We start from the raw sequence: 16666 nt of genomic DNA, 5'->3' as shown, positions 1-16666 counted from the left end.
TCGAAGCCGTAGATCACATACATGGGGTCCACTATCAGCAGCAACTTCTCCCTGGACATAGAGATTGGAAAAGCAGCAACCACATTCGTTTGCCTCACCACGCGAGTGTGGGAGAATTCCAAATTCTCCGTCAAGACGAAGATAGCAATGTACAACGCCTGTATTATCAGCAAACTGCTATATCGAAGTGAAAAGTGGACGACACATGCCATGCAGGAAAAGAGACTGCATGAAGTCCTTCCACTAGCGGTGCATTCGCTGCATCCTGGGCATATCGTAGACGGACAAAGTGTCCAACACGGAATTCCTGTCCCGCGCTGGTCTCTTGTCCATGTTGGGCAGCGCTGTCTCCATTAGCTAGGCCACCCCCATCGTATAGAGGATGGCAGAATTCCCAATTCCACAATAGTAAATTTATGAGGCGGCCGTTAGATTAGCACTGGGGAATCTAAGAAATAGATTTAAGATCCTTGCATTTCAAGATTTTTGGGACATCGCAAAGTGGTAGAACAGGGCTTCAATCGAATTCCTTCATGATCTTATATGTTAATCTTTTAGCATACAATGAATCGAGATTGTGAGTCAAACCCCAACACGGAAATTTTACTGCATTAACTAAAACGATTAAATTCCTCTCTCATGTGCGACAAACATCTAGAGGCTGAAGAGTGATCTAGATCATATTTGAGTAAAAGAACGAAGGAAGAGAGGTGCTAAGAAGTTTGAGGTGGTGTTTCTGTTATTTACATTTTTGAAGAGCCAGTGTAACGAAATGGTCAGGGGCAAATAACGAATTTTGGTTCTATTTGCAATCTCAAGTTGACGTTAAAATGCAATGGTAACGACGTCTAGGATCCTACGATGTTCACTCTACTTTAGCATGGTTATTGTTGATGTTTTTTCACTATAGCTGAGTCACCGAGAAGTTAATAAGACTGTAAGACTAATCCCCATATCCTAGTACTAGTGTTGCAAATGATGACTTAATGATAGGAAATGTTATCTCTTATTCTTAAATAAAGGGTTGTATGTAAATAAGTTGCTTTCTCTCTCTCGAGCCTTCAGTGGATTGCTATAGACATCACTTTGGTTTTAGAGTAACTAAGAGACAGAGAGTTACTATCCAGCCAGTTTATGATATCGCTTAGGTCAGCAGACAAGTAAGACTCGATTACTTCGATTGGATTACCACTATAGAAGAGTCATCAGCATAAAGTGTAATTTCTCGTTGATGAACGGCGGATGGGAGACTCATTAATAGATACTAAAAGATGTGATGGACTGAGTATTGAGCCCTGTGGGACACCAAAATATATTGAATGGGGTTTAGAGAGAACACCATTGGTTTGTCAGGTAAGCTTTGAACCATACGACCGTTGCAGAGACAGAGGCAGTGCCATTGCCATTGCCATTGCCATTGCCAGTGCCACTGCCAGTGTCAGTGTTGATGACAGTGACAGTTACATCGAAGGTGAAATCTTTATTCTCCGACGCATTTCGTCTAACTGTCGTAGACTTCTTCAGGGAGTTTACAAGTTAAAACTAAACGCCTGAATTTATTATAAGCCATAGTAAGCGGCTGTACGGGGGCCAAAGACCATAGAGGCTTGGCCGGACATACGAACAGGAACAGGCGAAGTTGTAAAAAAAATTGAAAATATCTGGGGGCCACGGTTTTAGCTAAAATTTTTCATTTTTTTAACAACTTCGCCTGTTCCTGTTCGTATGTCCGGCCAAGCCTCTGTGGTCATTGGCCCCCGTATAGCCGCTTATAAATACAGGCGTTTAGTTTTAACTTGTAAAACTAAAACTTGCGAGACGAAACGCGTCGGAGAATAAATAAGTTTTACAACTACTGTTCGCAGAGTGCTGCTCACTAATTCAGTTTTAAAAAAATTAATTAAAAAAAATTTTAAAAAAATTTTAAAAAGATTAAAAAAAAAATGTGATAGAGACAGTTACCTTGACAGAAGAGTGTTGTTGAGGCAAATTTTCCCTTTGTTTTCGTTTCCTCACTTACTTGTCACTGTTTACTTTTTTTTTTTTTTGCTCTTTGGTATTTTGTTATATAGTTTGTTGTCTCGCCCTTTCTATTTACCAGAGTTTTTTCGTGTCTATCGGTGAAACAGTGTTCGTAGCAAAAGATTTTTTCTTTTTCTCGGTTTCCCCAGCTAATAACCCCAATTATCCTCAGCATTTGGTAAGCGGCTTCATTTTCATCGTTTTCTTTAATTTCGTTTTGCAGTGGCTTTTAGGTAGTTTGTCTATGTTGTAATTATTATTATTTCGCTCTTGTAGGAATTTACTTTCTCTGACATTATAGTAAAACATTTGCTGAGGCATCGTGTTGTTGTTTTCTTCGAATTGGCCCTTGCCTGTTCAAGTGAACTAAAAGAGAAAGAGACGGTGACAGCGGCAGTGACATAACCAGTGAGGCTGACCGTGATAGATACAGCGGAGACAGTTGCACTGAAGTGATAATAACCTTTTGTTAAAAAAGTGACATTCACAGTGACGCTGAAAGATTAGGAGACAGTGACAGTGACAGCGACCGAGCCAGTGACAGTGACAGTGGCAGTGCAGTGACAACTCTATTGACTGTGACAGAGATAGAGGAGTGGTGGTGACAGTGACATTGACAAAGGCAGTGGAAGTGACGGTGAAAGTGACATTGACAGTGACACAGACGGTGACAGAGATAGAGACAGTGGCAGTGATAGTGACAGTCTCGTTGATGGTGAAAGTGACACAGAGAGTGGCAGAGAAAGAGACAGTGGCAGTTGCAGTGGTTGTGGTAGTAACAATGGCTATGGCGGTGGCAGTGGCCGTGGCCGTGGCCGTGGCCGTGGCAGTGGTAGTGGCTGTGGCAGTGGTAGTGGTAGTGGTAGTGGTAATGACAGTGACAGGCATAGTGATAGTGGCAGTTACACTAAAGAGATAGTGACGCTGACAGTGATAGAAAGGGTGACGGGGAGAGTCATTGGCAGTGACCTTGACAATGAGAATGAAAGTGACAGTGACAGAGAGAGTGACAGGAAGGGTGGTTTTGAAAATGACAATAACAGAGACATTGACCTTGATGATGAAAGAAATAGTGTCAGTGACAAAGATAGTGACAGTAACAGTGGTAGACGCAATAACAGTGAAGGAGACAGTGACCTCGACAAGGATCGTGCCAGTGACAGAGACAGTGAAAGTAAGTGAGACAGTGTCCGTAACATAGAGAGTGAGAGACAGTGGCAGTCACACTTCTAGTAATAGTGACAGAGACACTGTTTGTGACAAGGATACTGAAGGTGACAGTGACAGAGACAGAGACAGATGGAGACAGTATGTTCGTAGTTTACAGGCAGTTTGTCACGATAGACCTAGTGAAATTGCCTAGCTTGCCACGTGTCTCCCATAGCAGAAATATGTGTTGTTGCGTCGGAATTCATCAAGTAACTTCGTGGTTATCGTTAGTCAGATCTTCTTGAATGGAAAATTGATGATCCTCATGTGGTCATGCGATGAGCTGCCGGATAAGTGTACAATTTCTGAGTTATTTTGTAGGACACACTTTATGAGTAGATGCCAACTTTATATTCCACAATATAGGTAAACAGGGAAGGCAAAACGAGGAGGATTTTTTCTGTATGTCACTCGATGCATTCCAACGTAATTATCCTGGGTATGCTCCTGCATTAGGTGCTTTCTTCTGCCATAGGAGCTTGCTGCAGACATTCTCTTCCTATTTCTCTGCACGTGTCACCTTATAAACTGTTCTGCTCACTGTGATTGACTGGAATTCCAATGCTGGATTGGCACGTTTTGACGAAAGATTGCTTCAGTGGTCCGCTGTCGCATGGATCTCCTGCTATTGTATTTTAGTGGAAACTTTCAAGAAAAGGAAGACTCAAGCACCAAATGGATAACGTTGTTCAGTTTACAACCCTTTTAAATGTTCATTCCACAGAAATGAATTTATATAATTGGTAAAACACCTCCAAATTTTAGAGCTGTCAATTATACCTTACGTGCTACAACGTAATGTTCAAAGTTATACCATCTTGATCAGCCTATTGGATTCTAATGTCAAAGGAAATTTCTCGAATTAAAAACCTCCTGATAAATTGGATACATATACTGTAAAAGTAATTGCAAACAGAGTTCAAACGAAATAATTTTGTTTTATCAACTGGGTTGATAATAAAAACAAATTGGTCAAAGTAAGGAGTTTCTTGAACTGGATATTTCGATTGTTATCCCTTCGTCAGAGCAAGCAATCATAGTTTGCCGTTGTTTCATATGGAGGAAACATGAGAAAATGCACGTAGTAATGATTACTCAAAGGCTGCTTTTAAATCCAGACGCTCGGGAATGCAAAGTCTCTTTAAACTCAGAAATCCGGCATTATACGGCTTATATCATCGACCTCAAAGCTGATTCAGTCACGTTTAACTGAGGGGCTCGAAGAAAATCAGTTGCACAGAGATACCCTCTGGTCCTACAATGGATTGTTGTGTTGCAGAAGCAAGAGGAAGACGGTGAAGACGCGGATTATCAACCACAAATTTGAACTTTTTAGACAGCTGAACAAATCTTGAAGTGGCTCCTTTATTTAATTTCGATGGCACGTGCTCTTAGTTATTCTGGCGTTAATTAATTTGTGTCAATCATGGTGGGAGCTACTTAATCCGAGAGGGCCTGATGACAACTGCAATTTTTATAAGGTGGTTGTTGAGCTAATACTGGGGGATATTACAATGAATTCAAGATCTTTGCATTACAATATTTTTTGTCGAACGTTATTGAGTGGTTTAAGGGGGTTTTGATCGATTTCCTCCTTTTTATTGGGACCACAATCTTTCAGCGATGAATCAAGAACACGAGCCAAACCACAACGTGGAACTCATTTTTATTGAATTAACTAAGTAGATTAAATTCCTCTCTCACGCGCGACTCAAATGCAGACGCTGAAGAATTGAGATCGCACTTGAGTATAAATAACTAATGAACAGATGTGCTTAGAGGTTTGAGGCGGTGTTACTGTTATTTATATGTTTTGAAGAACCTGTCTAAGAAAAAAAAGGTCAGTGGCAAATAAGAAATTTGAATTTTCATTTACAATCTCAAGTTGATAGTAGAATACGATGGTTATGTTTAGGATCATATGATGCCGACTCTCTTTGAATGTTGAGACGAATGAAATGTAATGTTGTTAGTGGCGTTTAAGAAACAGTTGCAGAATTTAAGTCACAGTCGAGGACTTTTCCTTAATTTTATTCAGTTTGTCGCCATTATTGCTGTTGTTGCTTTTGTTGTTATTTTAACTGAGTCACTGAGAGGCAACTAAACTCAAAGACTTATCACCATTTCCCTTTGCACCAAATGACGACGCGGAGTTCGAAAATGGAAATCGTTAACAAAATTGACGAGAGCACTCGCTTTCCTTTACTGATTTGGCCTTGCTGCAAATTTCATAGTCCTGTAGGTTTATTGTTATTTTTTTGCTCTTGTATAAAGGGTTGTATGCAAATAAATTGCCTTCACAAAGTCAAACCTTTAACTCCTAAGATCTGATTGTTAATTCTTCTCTCTAGTTGCCACACATTTCCTTGTAAATCAGTTAGGAGAATTTAGTTTTAGATCAAGATAACAACTACCCCATAAGCTGGAGGTTTCTCAATACCCGTTTGCATGATGATGTATGGATATTTTAGGTAGAAGTTAGAAGTCAATCACTTCTGGGAATTAAAGGGTTAAAAATAGTTCACCTCTCTCTTCTCATACGACCCCTCAATAGGGAAAAATGTATCTCTCGTTTACATGGGAAATGACGGCCTGATTTGTGTTCATAAAGTGAATTTTACCTGAAATGAATACCAAGCTGAACAGCAAGCTATTTTTCAAGTTTTTTTTCTGATGAATGACTTGGAAATTTGCAGCAGCGTATGTGGGATTTCCATTGCAACAAGTACAGTTTCGACAGCTGGGTCAAGTATGAATTTAAGCAAAGAAAAGAGCGGTCAGACAAGATCTCGGGGTTTCAAGCTTTTAGTTAACTGAAAAATTTTCCTCAGACTTAGCCAAACCTTAATCGTAGACTGGTAATTCTGAAATGTTTTGGACGTGTAATATTTTCAGCCCAAGAGGTACTCTTGCGAACGTGAGTGCACACAGACTATCACGTACCACATTCAAACGGTCTTCACCCCAGGTCAGTGAAATCCTGCGGCGAGACAGAATTTGGCGCACTGTGGTATTAAAAGAAACTTTGTCTGAAAGGTAAATAGCGAAAAAGTTCATTCTTTAGGTTTCACGCATATTTCCCAATGTCTAGTGAAAAAAAACACCCCTTTCTAACTCGGCAAGGGTTACTTGGACTACTAAAAAATACACTGATTGTTTGAGCCAAAAATACATATTTGGGTAGCTCGTAATTGTTCAAACAGATCATCAAGAGATGCCCAAAAAGGTGTGAGACTTGGTGCGTCTTCTTTGAGAAGCCTGGTTATTGAGCAGTACAGTTCGTAGTGGACTTTCTAATGCATTTGAAGACAATTTTCGAATGGTTTTTCTTAATCCTCGAGTAGGAGACTAGTTTATATGAGATTTATAGGATTAAGCTTTTTAAAAGACTTCAACAAGAACCTTTATTTATAGAAACTGTTACTTTCTACCTGTAAATCTGTACCTGACTATCTGATTTGACTCGTTTCAGAGAACGTTTGGAATTCAAATATGGAATAGAATATCATTTCATCGTTTCTCAAAAAATTGTTTTAGCTTACTACAATTTAAATTGCCCAGCTACTTGATTTCCAAGGAAGAAACGATAAGGAGAGATATTAGTTAGAGTTTGCTCATTGAAGGCTTGAAGTCCCAAAGAAAAAAATATTTCAATGTTGAAGTTTCATACCCTGCGTTGCTCATCTTGTCGCACAGAAGTATGTGATAAGAACGGAAGGACATACTGACTGAGGCTTGGTGGGTTTTTAGATCAATTATTTGGATGTGGTGCCACGCTGTTCGCATGCTTTATGCACGCTACGAGCTCCGCTAATACGAAGGAGGATCAAAAAGAATTCGCAAGTTGATTAAAAGTTGAAATACTTTTCATTATGTCACTGTTATGATTTTTTTATGTCAGAGTGTTTGCCACTATCCAGCAACTAGTAAAACGATTTTCTTGATTGAAGATCTTGTAGCACTGCCCACTGAACCTCAAACTCTCATTTCAGTCCTCTCGCGAGCATCGTTTTACTCAGCGTATGAACAATTTTTAAAGGCAAATGGCTTTCATTAAGTCTTTCTTTCGACAGAACCACTTAAAAATAGCCCATGGATTACATCCGATTAAGAAACTTGTGGAAACAAAATTGATAATTGTTAATTCATTCAGTAATTTTCTGTCTGTTTGATTGTCTGCTTCCATCAATCTTTGACTATCGATCATCTTCCCGCTTCCTTTTATGTTCGTTGCCCGAGGAGGAAAATTTTAGAAAGCTTCTAAATCAATATAAGTGATTAAAAGTTTCATTTAAAAAGTAATAATAACATACCACTTCGCGAGAAGTTTGTCGTCCGGCCCAATTAATATTTTGTAACCTTTGACAAATTTTAAAGAATCGGTCATCTGGAAAAGTTACTAAATGCTTTGTAAGAGTGCGCGCGCCTTTTAGCTCCGAAAATTGCTTGCTGCGGATGATTCAGTCTGTGATGGATGTTTCGTGGCTATGAAATTATTGAGTGATTAGCAAATGCGGACAAGTTTACGGACATAAAATTGTTTGCAGAGACATGCGTGCTAGGTGCTGCTGTTGGGCAAAAGTTATTAGTCATGCTTAGTCTTTTATCGATTTAACGTCGTAAACAAACATTTGTTTGTTGTTTGTTTGTTTTTTTTTACAGTAAATCATGTATGTTTGACATATGTATGTATGTTCGACCTTTTGATTTAACCCTCAAAGAAACTGCGTCGCATTATTACTTAATCGCACTATTGATTTCACGTGCCTTACAATTAGATTTTGAAACCTGTATGTGAAAGGCTTACGCATACGTTTTAAGCCTAGACGGCGAGTTGTTACTGAGAAGAACCATCGAATTTCAAGCCCAGGCTTCCTCCGAAGGAGTGAGAAAGACGCATACAAACCAGTTGCTAGGTACTTTAATCTCTCAAATCATTCTAAGCAACAAATAGCAGTCTGCGGCCTTCCCCTATATCCAGGCAGTTTGGAAAGCCTCAAACTCTTGAACATGAACTTGTCTTTTAGATCGCTATTCTTTATTCCCAATGTTTCCACCAACACCATAGCTCCATCTTTATGTATGTAAACCACACACAACCCACAATTCCTTTATTAGCTCTGACGAAGTACTAACGCTCGAAACATCAGCTGTAGAAATTCTTTTACAGAGGCTAATTTATGTATCAATTCAGTTGTTAAAACCAATTTATCTCCAATGGAGCGCGTAATTAAGTAACAAGATTCAACTGTGTTATAATGTATAAAATATTTGAATGCGTCCAAAGGCGATTTAAGTGCAAGCTTGAACTCGAGATTGCCGACCTTGATGACCCACTATAATAGGTAATGCTATCAGTGAATAATTCTAAAAGATTTACTTTTATAAATGGTAGTCATATGTCAGCTTCTCGAAATTTTTTATGGCTGTTTATCAAATTTTCATCAATTTCAATTTCATAATCTCTGATGATGCCGAATTACTTCGCATATTTGTGTATCGTAGTTAAGATAGCGACGATTGACGAGCTCGACGAGGTTGTAGATCTAAAAATGTCGATAGCCTACCATATTTTTGGTTCCTATTAAGCAAGATTTCATTTAAGCATCGCAATATTGAAGTGCTCCTCCACAGGAACGTTGGTAAGGGTAGACTTCAATTTTCGATTTGGGGAGTTAGTTTAAAATTTTCTTTGAGGGGCGGAGAAAACTCACTGAGAAGCATTGTATTTACTCCATTAAACACCGTGGCAATTATCAAATGTTTAAGTTTCCGAGGCGGCGTTTAAGGAGAGTGGCGTTTATTCGAGGGCGGCGTTTTTTTCTAACTCAACAACGGCAAATTATTTGTAAATATTCTGTGACATAGCTACTCGTTAAAAGTTTCAGTGTATCGCTCTTTTGATGAGAGTTTCCATGGTTAGTATTGCTTTCTAAGTTGTACCATACTAGAAGTTGTTTTTCTTTATATTCCTCGCAAAAGTGCTTCGTTCCTCTGATTGGATACGGTGGTTATTCGAGGACGGCGTGTATTGTTAATTTTGCCTCCGTGTACGGCGTTTAATCGTGTAGATATGGTAACTGAGGTTTGAAGAATTTGTGGTGTCAAGTGTTTTTCGATATTTAAAGCTTCCCTTCCTTCTCCATCGGAGCAAGAAGCGAAAGTTTTTATTCTTTCCTGTTACCAGAGACCTATTTTTCTCAGAAGTAGACTGGCAACTACATAGGCCCTTAGAAACGACGAGTCGTCCGTAGTGTTTTCCATATATTTCTTATATTAGTTGTATCACATAAGAAAATATCACCAACAGTTATCCACAAGGGTGTTATATCAACTACATGATATTTTCTGCTTTCTCATGGCCTATCTTGTTGAAAATATGTTGACATATCAAAGGAAAAAATTTTGTATTGATTACTTCTAGAAGAGGGTTTTTACACGTAAAAGGTCAACTTTGTGTATCCGGAGTTTTTGCAAAAGTTTTATGTGCCCACGTAAATTATTAAAGTTTTTTTTGTTTATATCTGTAAAACGTTGGCCCTATTCGGAACACCTTCGGTAAATGGCGTTCCTCAAATACTGACTCACTTCTATCACATCCGTTTCAACTCGAACTTCGATGAGACTTGAATATATAATTGAATATCACGCCAAAAGATGATCTACTTAACATTTCTAAAGAGATAAAATACAGCGTAAGTGCTTTGTTAAGCTTTTTAACTAGGGCGAAAAAGGACGAATAAACGAAAGCCGGATACAGGTGTTACTTAAGCTCCAATTAGCTCCTGCGATTTAAGAGCCGAACACTTAAAAATGAAGACAAGTAAATTATACCTATAGTTAATGGTTTTCTCCTGAAAGTGTGTTTCAATAAATTTCTATTTAGTATTGGCGACTTAAAAAATTTTAATAGTGATATTATTCTCTTGATGAAAGGCGCCGCTGGTCATTAGCGGCCCACTTTTGTATGCATAAGATGGAACCTGTTTTTCTGTGAACACCGGCTGTCTTTGTTGTCTCTTTTTAGCAGAGTTTAGCGAGATATCGCTTAAAGAATGTCTGAAACAAATCCACATATTGGAGGCTTATTCTTATCCAATTTCAAAATTGCTTACCTACGCAAAGAATGCATCTTCAAATCTACAATCGTAACGAAACAATCACTTTTAAAGACTCTGTGGAAAGAATTTCGCTTTTTTTTGTTTTTTGTTTTGGAAAATTTTCAAGTATTTTCAGTGACGCGCAGTTGATTGTGAGCTCCACGCCGTTACGGCGCTCGTGAAGAGTGTAATTTGCGAAGGCCGAGGGCAACACCAGATCATTATTTTCCGTGTTATGAATGGCGAAAGTGAAGAGGAACGTAATGAAAAAGCTGTTGGTATAGTGATGGTTAGGGCAATTATCACTAAATCAGGGTATGTAAGATTATAGAATTTTTTAATTCAAACTCCTGTTGTATTTCTGAAGTAAAATAATGTAATTTTTATGTAGTGCTCACCAGTTCGTTCATGACAGTCAGTAGGTTAAACCCCATTCACACCAGCAAAATATGTTATCGGTTTTGACTGAATGAAAATCACCGACAGAGAACTGAAAAACTGAATTTCCAAACGGTCTTTAACTTGTATTTTTCAAAGTGCTAAATTTGAAGCCGACAAGCTTCAGTGTAGGCAGCTATTATGAAGAAAAGAATTTTGAACCGCGCTTAAGACATGTTTACGCGTTGGTGTAAATGGGTTCTTAGTCGGCACAGTTTTGATAACATATTTCAGTTTAGCCAGCATAGAGATCGATAAACACATAGCAGGAGTGGAAAATGGATCGTCATTTAATAAACCGGTTGAAGCACGATGTATTTGATATTCCAGGCAATACAGTACAAAGGCAAAATGCAAAAACTTAACTTTAACACATTTTACTGAAATTCCCATAAACTTCAGGACAAACTCTGTCAAGAATCGATTACAAAATATATTTTGCACTAAAAGCTAGAATTGCAAATATTTCCATATTAGTGAAAAGACAGCCGTGAGCAAATTACACTCAAATTTTTCAGTTTGCTGTAAACATCATTCTTAACCTCCCCATAAGTGGCTTTTACTATTTCACAAGTGTGCAGTGAATGCAGACTTTGAGGCTCGCCAATTTTCGTCGCTTCGTTGCAACGCACAAATTTACAAAAAAATGGTATTTATAGACCTTCAAAAGAATTTTAGATTTTTTGCCAATGCATCAGCTTCATGCAAATTTGCCAGCGCAGTTGCTTTCTTAAATTACGGCTTAGCCAACTGAATACCTCAGATAAGTACTGAAAACCGACCTCCTCGGTTGTGCAAGTGACAGGCATGCGGAGCAGCTGAAATTCACTTCGCCACCGGCTAACATCACATCACAAGCCAGCCAAGCATAGAACAAATCATGTCTGAATTGTCGAAGATTATCAGAGATTTAATGAATTATAATGAGATAACAATACTATTGTAATATTGATTTGGCTATAAAAGGCTCGCACCTCATACGTCGATGCCGACATTCACACCTAACACCCACCTAAGAGAAATTTAGCATAAGTGACTTGTGCACCATTGTGAGCGTGTTTTATTAATGAGGTTATTTGTTTTTGGCAGCCCGACTGAAAGAGGACAGAATAAGTTCGGCATTGATTGATCTTAGAAACTAACACGGACCAAGTTTGCCTGTCAAGGTTACAAGAGACAACATGAAACTATCTACAGCAATATGGCTTGTTCTATTTCTTTGTGTACCGGAAAGACTGTGTATTGCCAGGTGAGTTTTATCAAGAAGAATTAACCCTTATTTTGGTAATTGCCAAAGCGTGGCGGATTTGTTCATCGAGAAACTTCGCCCCATGCGGTCAAGATCACTCTCAGAGATCGCGTTTCTTAAAAGCTACCTTGTTTGCGCAAAATTCGTAAATTAAGAGTCTAAAAACTAAATTAAATTAAAAAACTTATGTCCAAATATTTGGGAAGTAAACGGTTCAATGATTGTGGCGAGGTAGAGGCGATAAAACGAACTAGTTAGCGAATACACTATACACAGAAAGTCCGCTTTTTGAAAGAGGAAACATCTACTTAAAGTTGAGACTTTCGGCTCTGTATTAGCTCGCTATAGTAATACTATTACATAACCAGGATATGTTCGTTCGATTTAAGTTGAAAAGTTGTGTATAACCCCGGGTCAAATTGCGTGGTCATTTTTATAGTCGTCTTAGGGGATTATAATCTGTCTTTAACTTGAGTAGGAACGCTTAACGAAATTGTTTTTAACACCTTTGATACACTTCTACGAGCATTTTCATCACAGGAAGAAAATCCTTTGTCGAAATATGTTGGAGATGTTCTTATGTCATCAGTTTAAGGTCGAAGGTGCTGTTTGCTTTGACACACAATTAAACAAATAATTCAAAGAATCAAAACACGTATGATCCCTTTACAAATATTTGATTGCTGCATTCTTTTTTAACAGAACTGAAAGAAGCGCGAGCAACAGTAAAGGGGAAGAGGTAATTTCACTCTGTTGCTTTATCCACATACAACTTACAATAATTTTTGGTTAAGTCCTTTACTTTGCTCATTTGACATGAAACTCAGTTTTATTGCTAAAGAACGCAACAGAGGCGCAAACTTGTTCAGTAAACAATGGATAGTTGTTGACAAATCATGCGTTTTGTTTTGTTATGACACGAGTGGGGTACTCGATGACTCCGATTGCTCGTAAAGTATCCAGGCCTCATTTGTCATCTTGCTAAGAGTCGGGCATTAACTAGACATATCACACTTTGTTTTCTATTGGTCATTGGTGAAAGTGAAACCTGTCATCAGTAAATTTGATAATTAACTCTCCTGATCGTTCTTTATGTAACTGGTGTGTTTTTTCTTTACTAGGCTTTCAAATTATTGTCGAGTATCGTGAAGGAAGGAGGCCGACGTGGATTGCAGGAATGTGAAAATCAATTCAAGAACGAGATCTGGAACTGTACATTGAATAATAAAGAAATTTTCAGAGAGCTGCCCATCTTCGTTAAAACAACTCTACCGTATGGTAAGCCGATCTTTGTGTCGTTAAGCCGACCTTGTTTAATCCCAAAGGAGACCCTAACGAAGACTTGGAATTTCAAGTCCATGCTTGAGGTTTGGCACCAGTCCCACGATCTCTCCAGAGAGGGAATAAAAGTAAACCTTGAATTTATGATTATATTTCTGGAGCTTTCGGTATAAATCTGGCCGCTTTTCTTCAGGAAAAAATTAGATTGAGTCTTCGTAACGAAATGTTTATGAAACCCGTGAACAAAGACACATACCTTTCATCCTCTCTCCTCTTTTCATCTTTCGTGAATGGCATTCGACTTGATTTCCGAGCGTTTATTGATTAGTTTATACTTTGAATACGATTCTTAAAAGGATTTGTGTTTCCAGATGTTCTCATTTTTTAAATTTTTTAAAACACAATTTAACATCGATGCTTAGAAATGTTTATGAGACCCCTGAACAAAGACACATACCTTTCATCCTCCCTCCTCTTTTCATATTTCGTGAATGGCATTCGACTTGATTTCCAAGCGTTTACTGATTAGTTTATACTTTTAAATGCGATTCTTAAAAGGATTTGTTTTTCCAGATATTCTCATTTTTTAAACTGTACCAAACACCACCAAAATCATAATATTTTAAAACACAATTTAACATCGATGCTTAGAAATGTTTAGGAGACCCCTGAACAAAGACACATACCTTTCATCCTCTCACCTCTTTTCATCTTTCGTGAGTGGCATTCGACTTGATTTCCAAGCGTTTATTGATTGGTTTATACTTTAAATACGATTCTTAAAAGGACATTCTCAGTTTTTAAACTGTACCAAACACTACCAAAACCATAATATTTTAAAATACAATTTAACATTTATTCTTAGCATTATGGCTTAGCTCGTTTGATTGATATAATTTGCTTTCGAATTCTAACAGTTATTATATTCTTATAGCCACTAGGGAGACCGCGTTTATCCACGCCATCAGCTCTGCCGCCATTACTCACGAAATCACGCTTCAGTGCCGACAGGGAAAGATCCCCGGATGCTCGTGCGCCGTAGTCAAGAAACAGCGACGGGTTACAGATGATTGGCAGTGGGGAGGGTGTAGTGATGACATCAGATATGGCGAAAAGGAGACAAGGCGCTTCATCGATAGACTGGAAAACGGAAATGATGCTCGAACGGCTTTTAATCTTCATAATAATGAAGTAGGAAGGAAGGTATGCTAATTTAATTGTTTTTGTATTGCCTCAATCAGGATATCGAGCCAGTGTAACACCTTTTATTTTTTGCTTGCGTTGAATTCCTAACTTTCGGTGGATGAAATCTCCTACCGTAAGGGAGCTGAACGAAATATATCAAAGTTACAGAATTCTTTTTCACAGTACAGAGAGGACATGCCATTTGTTCTCTGAATAAAGACCTCGGAGAATTGCGGAATCTCGCTTTAAAAGTGGCTCCAATATAAAATCTAAACAGACTTCATACTGCTAAAGTGGTCACAGTATGTCACCTTGGTAAATGCACTCTCTATATGAAGTGTAGTCGTTTGTCTCACATCCGCTTTATTGTGGAGACGTGGCGACTGGGCTGTAAGGGTTGGATACTCACATGTGTCAATCAAGAGTCCAAAGGTGATCAAAGTTCTACTGGTAGATTTTCCGATCTGAGTCAACCGATTATACTTCGTATAGAGACTGTGATTGGTTGATATTTGCGCGGGAAAATATAGGCCAGCAACCATAGATACTCGTGATCTGAAGTAAGAAGGGAGGTTGGGTCCAAAGATGCTTAAGCACGCTTATTTTGAACCAACAGATTGTTCGCTCGAGTGTGCAAAAAGAATGCAAATGTCATGGAGTCACAGGAAGCTGCAGTATGAAAACGTGTTGGAGACGGTTGGTGAACTTCAACGCTATCGGATCAAAACTAAAGGAAATTTATTTCAGAGCCACGCAAGTTTCATTTGAGAACAACAAGCTACAAGAACGAATTCATAAGAAGACAAGAGCTGTCTCCAAAAGAGAAAGAAAGTTGGTCTATCTCGACTCGTCCCCAGATTACTGCTTAAGGAACGACAGTGTGGGTGCCCCGGGAATGTTGGGGAGAACATGCAGAAGCGACGAGGTATCCACGACTAAATGCAAATCACTGTGCAACTCGTGCAAAATGTGGCATCAGACACAAGAACATTACAAGCTTGTAAAATGCAAGTGTCAGTTTGTGTGGTGCTGCACTGTTAAATGCGAGATGTGCTCAGAGAGATATTCTGTGACGACTTGTTCAAGAGGATAAAACTGCACATGCACATGACTGAAATGCGAGCTGTTCGCAATACTTTACGTTTCCGTATTAACAGACAAAGGACGCACATCAGGAAAACTCCCGTGAATTTTTCCATCAAAATCGCCGTTCGTTTCAAATAAAGATACAGGTTTTCACGTCATGTAAAAAGTTCTAGTTTTTTTTTCTTTCTTGCCAAAATATTGGCCAATATAACAACTGTGTAAATAATAATGTGATTGGCCGTGTATTTGGTGGTATGGTTTGCACTTATACCCTCGAATCCTGTGGACAACTCGATCTCATAATGATTGCCTCGGTTTCGCGAGGAAAGTAGACTTCGGAAAGTCTTGGATGCGGAAGAATTGCTCTTGTTTGAACGATATAAAAGCATTGATAATATTAAACACAACATTTTGTGGTATGCTCATTACAGCACGTAGGAAGTTTTCGTTCCTCATAAGGGATAATTTTGGCAAAAATGTAGATTTAACTAAAATAACATAGCACATTTCACAATTGGCTTATAAAAGTAAGGAGTATTTTGGCAGTTCTTTGTAAAAGTTGAGTTTAGCAATCAAACTTACCGAAAATGAATTCTAGACAAAACTTATCTTTTTTCGTGCTTAAGGCAGTGTGTATATGTTGCTGCGGTGATCAAAGTGTTTCTCGCCGATGTTATTTCACATCATTTAAATTAATGTAAGATAGTTCAGTATGTTACATGCGCTGTAAGGTGTTTTAACACAGACAAATAAACTTTGAAGTTAGATCAGAAAACTCTGGATTTTTCTCTATGATTACAGGATTACACCTCACAAGGGTTGATTCGCAAGCTAGACCAGGACTGACAGGAAAGAGAAGACTGAAATATGATTTTCCTTAAAATTTCCATAATTGCTCCTTTGACTTTAGAGATCTGGTGTGTTCAATAAAGGACATTGGTCATCTACCACGTAACATATGAAAATTCCGCTGGACAATGATTCGCGTGTTGGGGATAAAAATCAAATCTTTAGATAGTATGACATTAAGCCAGACTTCTTGGAACGATATTGGCCGCAAAATGAGTCCCGAGGTGCGTGATCTCAGTGAGTCCTC

At 38.5% G+C, this 16666-nt stretch overlaps 1 protein-coding gene across 5 annotated transcripts; it reads left to right on the top strand.

The window, feature by feature from the left end:
* Positions 1 to 4935: 4935 nt before the first annotated feature.
* LOC131784465 (protein Wnt-8b) lies at positions 4936 to 16331 on the top strand. 5 transcript variants are annotated; one of them, XM_059101274.2, is made up of 7 exons: positions 4942 to 5071; positions 6127 to 6199; positions 11859 to 12018; positions 12721 to 12757; positions 13140 to 13296; positions 14234 to 14502; positions 15101 to 16331. In XM_059101274.2, exons 3-7 carry the CDS (start codon positions 11951 to 11953, stop codon positions 15575 to 15577), a joined length of 1008 nt encoding a protein of 335 aa, XP_058957257.1. In that variant the 5' UTR covers positions 4942 to 5071; positions 6127 to 6199; positions 11859 to 11950; the 3' UTR covers positions 15578 to 16331. The 5 variants fall into 5 exon arrangements, with proteins under 5 accessions (XP_058957256.1, XP_058957257.1, XP_058957255.1 ...); XM_059101272.2 differs by having other exon boundaries at positions 6127 to 6267; XM_059101273.2 differs by lacking the exon at positions 6127 to 6199 and having other exon boundaries at positions 4936 to 5071.
* Positions 16332 to 16666: the final 335 nt, after the last annotated feature.

The sequence above is a fragment of the Pocillopora verrucosa genome, chromosome 5, assembly GCF_036669915.1.
Source record: "Pocillopora verrucosa isolate sample1 chromosome 5, ASM3666991v2, whole genome shotgun sequence".
Classification (NCBI taxonomy): domain Eukaryota; kingdom Metazoa; phylum Cnidaria; class Anthozoa; order Scleractinia; family Pocilloporidae; genus Pocillopora; species Pocillopora verrucosa.
The sequence above is the reverse complement of the archived record's forward strand: the minus strand, read 5'-3'. Positions and strand labels throughout refer to the sequence as shown.